The 2,354-nt window shown below is 40.3% G+C and overlaps 1 protein-coding gene across 1 annotated transcript; it reads right to left on the reverse strand.

The window, feature by feature from the left end:
• Positions 1 to 202: 202 nt before the first annotated feature.
• Positions 203 to 1,387, reverse strand: LOC107751490 (ADP-ribosylation factor-like protein 4C). Its single transcript, XM_016567228.1, has one exon. It carries the CDS (start codon positions 845 to 847, stop codon positions 269 to 271), a length of 579 nt encoding a protein of 192 aa, XP_016422714.1. The 5' UTR covers positions 848 to 1,387; the 3' UTR covers positions 203 to 268.
• Positions 1,388 to 2,354: the final 967 nt, after the last annotated feature.

Consider the following 2,354-nt stretch of genomic DNA (forward strand, 5'->3'; position numbering starts at 1 on the left):
CATCCCAAACCTGTACAATATTCTTTCTTCTACAATACACAAAAAGAGGATATTTTTGAAAAAAATGTCTGTTTTTTTGTTTTTTTTCATGCAGTGAAAGTCAGTAGTGTCCAAATGTTAGTTTTGGACCCCATTGACCTTCACTGTATGGACAAAAACAGAAGAAGGTAAGTCATACAGGTTTGAAACAACATGAGGTGAGTAAATGATGACAGTTGTCATTTTTGGGTGAACTATCCCTTTAACGTCTCTACAGATCTGTAATTGTCTATCGTTTCTTCTTCTGTTTAAGAGATTTCCTTCGTTTGACGATCATCTCATATAGTTTGTCCATTCCTTCATGGAGACCCTCGCCAATGATGGCGCAGGCCGGTTGGACGTGGTACGTGGTGGAGGGACTCAGTTCATGGAGGGCCAGGTGTTTCTCGATCTCGGTGACCGTCAGGGATTTAGGGAGGTCCTGCTTGTTGGCGATCACCAGCAGAGGAGTTCCTTGGTTCTCCGCGAATTTGGTGACTTTATGCAGCTCCGTCTTGGCTTCCTCAAGTCGGTCGACATCTACGGAGTCCACCACGTAAATAATACCATCCGTACAGCGGCTGTAGGATTTCCACAAGGGTCTTAACTTCTCCTGCCCACCGACGTCCCAGAAGTGACAGCTGATGCCTTTGGCGGTGCCATTGCTGAGTTTGATCTTCTCAGTGTTGAAGCCAATGGTTGGAACAGTGTTGACGAATTCGTTGAACTTTAACCGATACAGTACAGTGGTTTTACCGGCCGAATCCAATCCGAGCATCACAATATGCAGGGACTGGAATGCAGCAATGTTGGAGAAACCGTTCCCCATCTTATGATGAATGTATAACAATCAATAAATCACATAGCAACCTTGCATCTACAAGCATCTGAAGCCCAGCTTGAGGCTTCCAGGCTCCCGATTCATTGGTTATTTAGCTTCCAAACTTGATGACTTGGAGACTGAAGGAAAAACCCTCAGGTTATGATCCCGTAAAGCGATCCAAAAAACATGGACAGGAGAGGCACCTCAATGTGTCAATGGTCCATACTTATCCATGCAAACCCATAAAAGCATCCTTGATCTCCATTACACATCAACCCAGGCAGGTATGCATGGTCGGTCTGGGAAGGGCGTTGGATTCTCCTCCTGTTTTCAGATGATATGTTGTGCTGCAGACCGCAGACCTCCGTTTATCTCCTCTGTATGTTTACGAAGAGCCCGATCAGATTTCTTTCCCACGCAGCATAAATCTGAACCAGTAAGGTCAGGGAGCGAGGCGTTTCCTCAGTGGTGATAAAAACAGCCCGACAGTGAGAGTAGATGGAGATTTCCCCGCTGTACTCTGCCTCACACTGAAGCACTGCTGCTGCTGTCTGTGCGTGTGCATGAGGAATACAAATCTGTGTGAACTCCTCCCACACAGGGAAGCAGAAGCATGGAGATGCCAGTTCATAAAGTCACTTCACAACACTGCATGCAAAGCCACCCCATGTACATCATGAGACATACATATACTGTGTATATATATATATATATATATATATATATATATATTTAATTTAATGCTTAAGCTTTTATATATTTAAACTAATATTTTTAATATTTCTATATTTGTATTTTTATATAGAACTAATACTAGTTTGTATTGTATAAAATGACTAATATTACTTTGTTAGTTTCAGGTTCTTAGGATTGTAATTATGATTTTAAAAACTCAATTGTGACATGTATTTATTTTAAAGTAAAATTTATTTTAATTTTAAAATTAGTATGTATTATGGTGTGACATTTTAACCCATTAGATTCAATACATTGTAAAAAAAAAAAAAAAATTGTGAGTCTTCTGACACCTAGTGAAAAATACATGTATAACAACCTCTTTCATGAGTTCGCCTGCCCATCCAGTCCTGATGGTTAATGGCAAACAAACTTGGCTTGCTGTCCTCAATGGAGGCTCGGCTTGAGTTCTGAGTTCAACCTCCCCAATGTGGTACTACATAGAGGGAGAATAACAGAAATAGAGCAGGAGATGGGGAGGTGAAGGGATGCCGGAAGAATTTATGTTGGGACGGTGCAATGAGTGCGGCTTATATACACTGTAAAAAAAAATCTGTTAAATTTACGGTAAAATACCGGCAGCTATGGTTGCCAGAACTTTACCGTGAAAAATACGGTAGCAACATTTTAGGTTTTACAGAACTGTTTAAATTTACAGTGAAAAACTGTATTTCAACAATGTTAATATGCAAACCTTTGCGTTAACTCATTTTATTTGCAGAAACCGACTGCACTTAATTTGGCCAATTGGCATTTGTTTATAAACTAATATTTATAA

The sequence above is a fragment of the Sinocyclocheilus rhinocerous genome, unplaced genomic scaffold (genome assembly GCF_001515625.1).
Source record: "Sinocyclocheilus rhinocerous isolate Xijiao unplaced genomic scaffold, SAMN03320098_v1.1 scaffold2046, whole genome shotgun sequence".
NCBI classification, from domain to species: domain Eukaryota; kingdom Metazoa; phylum Chordata; class Actinopteri; order Cypriniformes; family Cyprinidae; genus Sinocyclocheilus; species Sinocyclocheilus rhinocerous.

Excerpts from the sequence above, each read along its gene's own strand:
- LOC107751490 (XM_016567228.1), bottom strand. The coding sequence starts at position 847 with ATGGGGAACGGTTTCTCCAACATTGCTGCATTCCAGTCCCTGCATATT.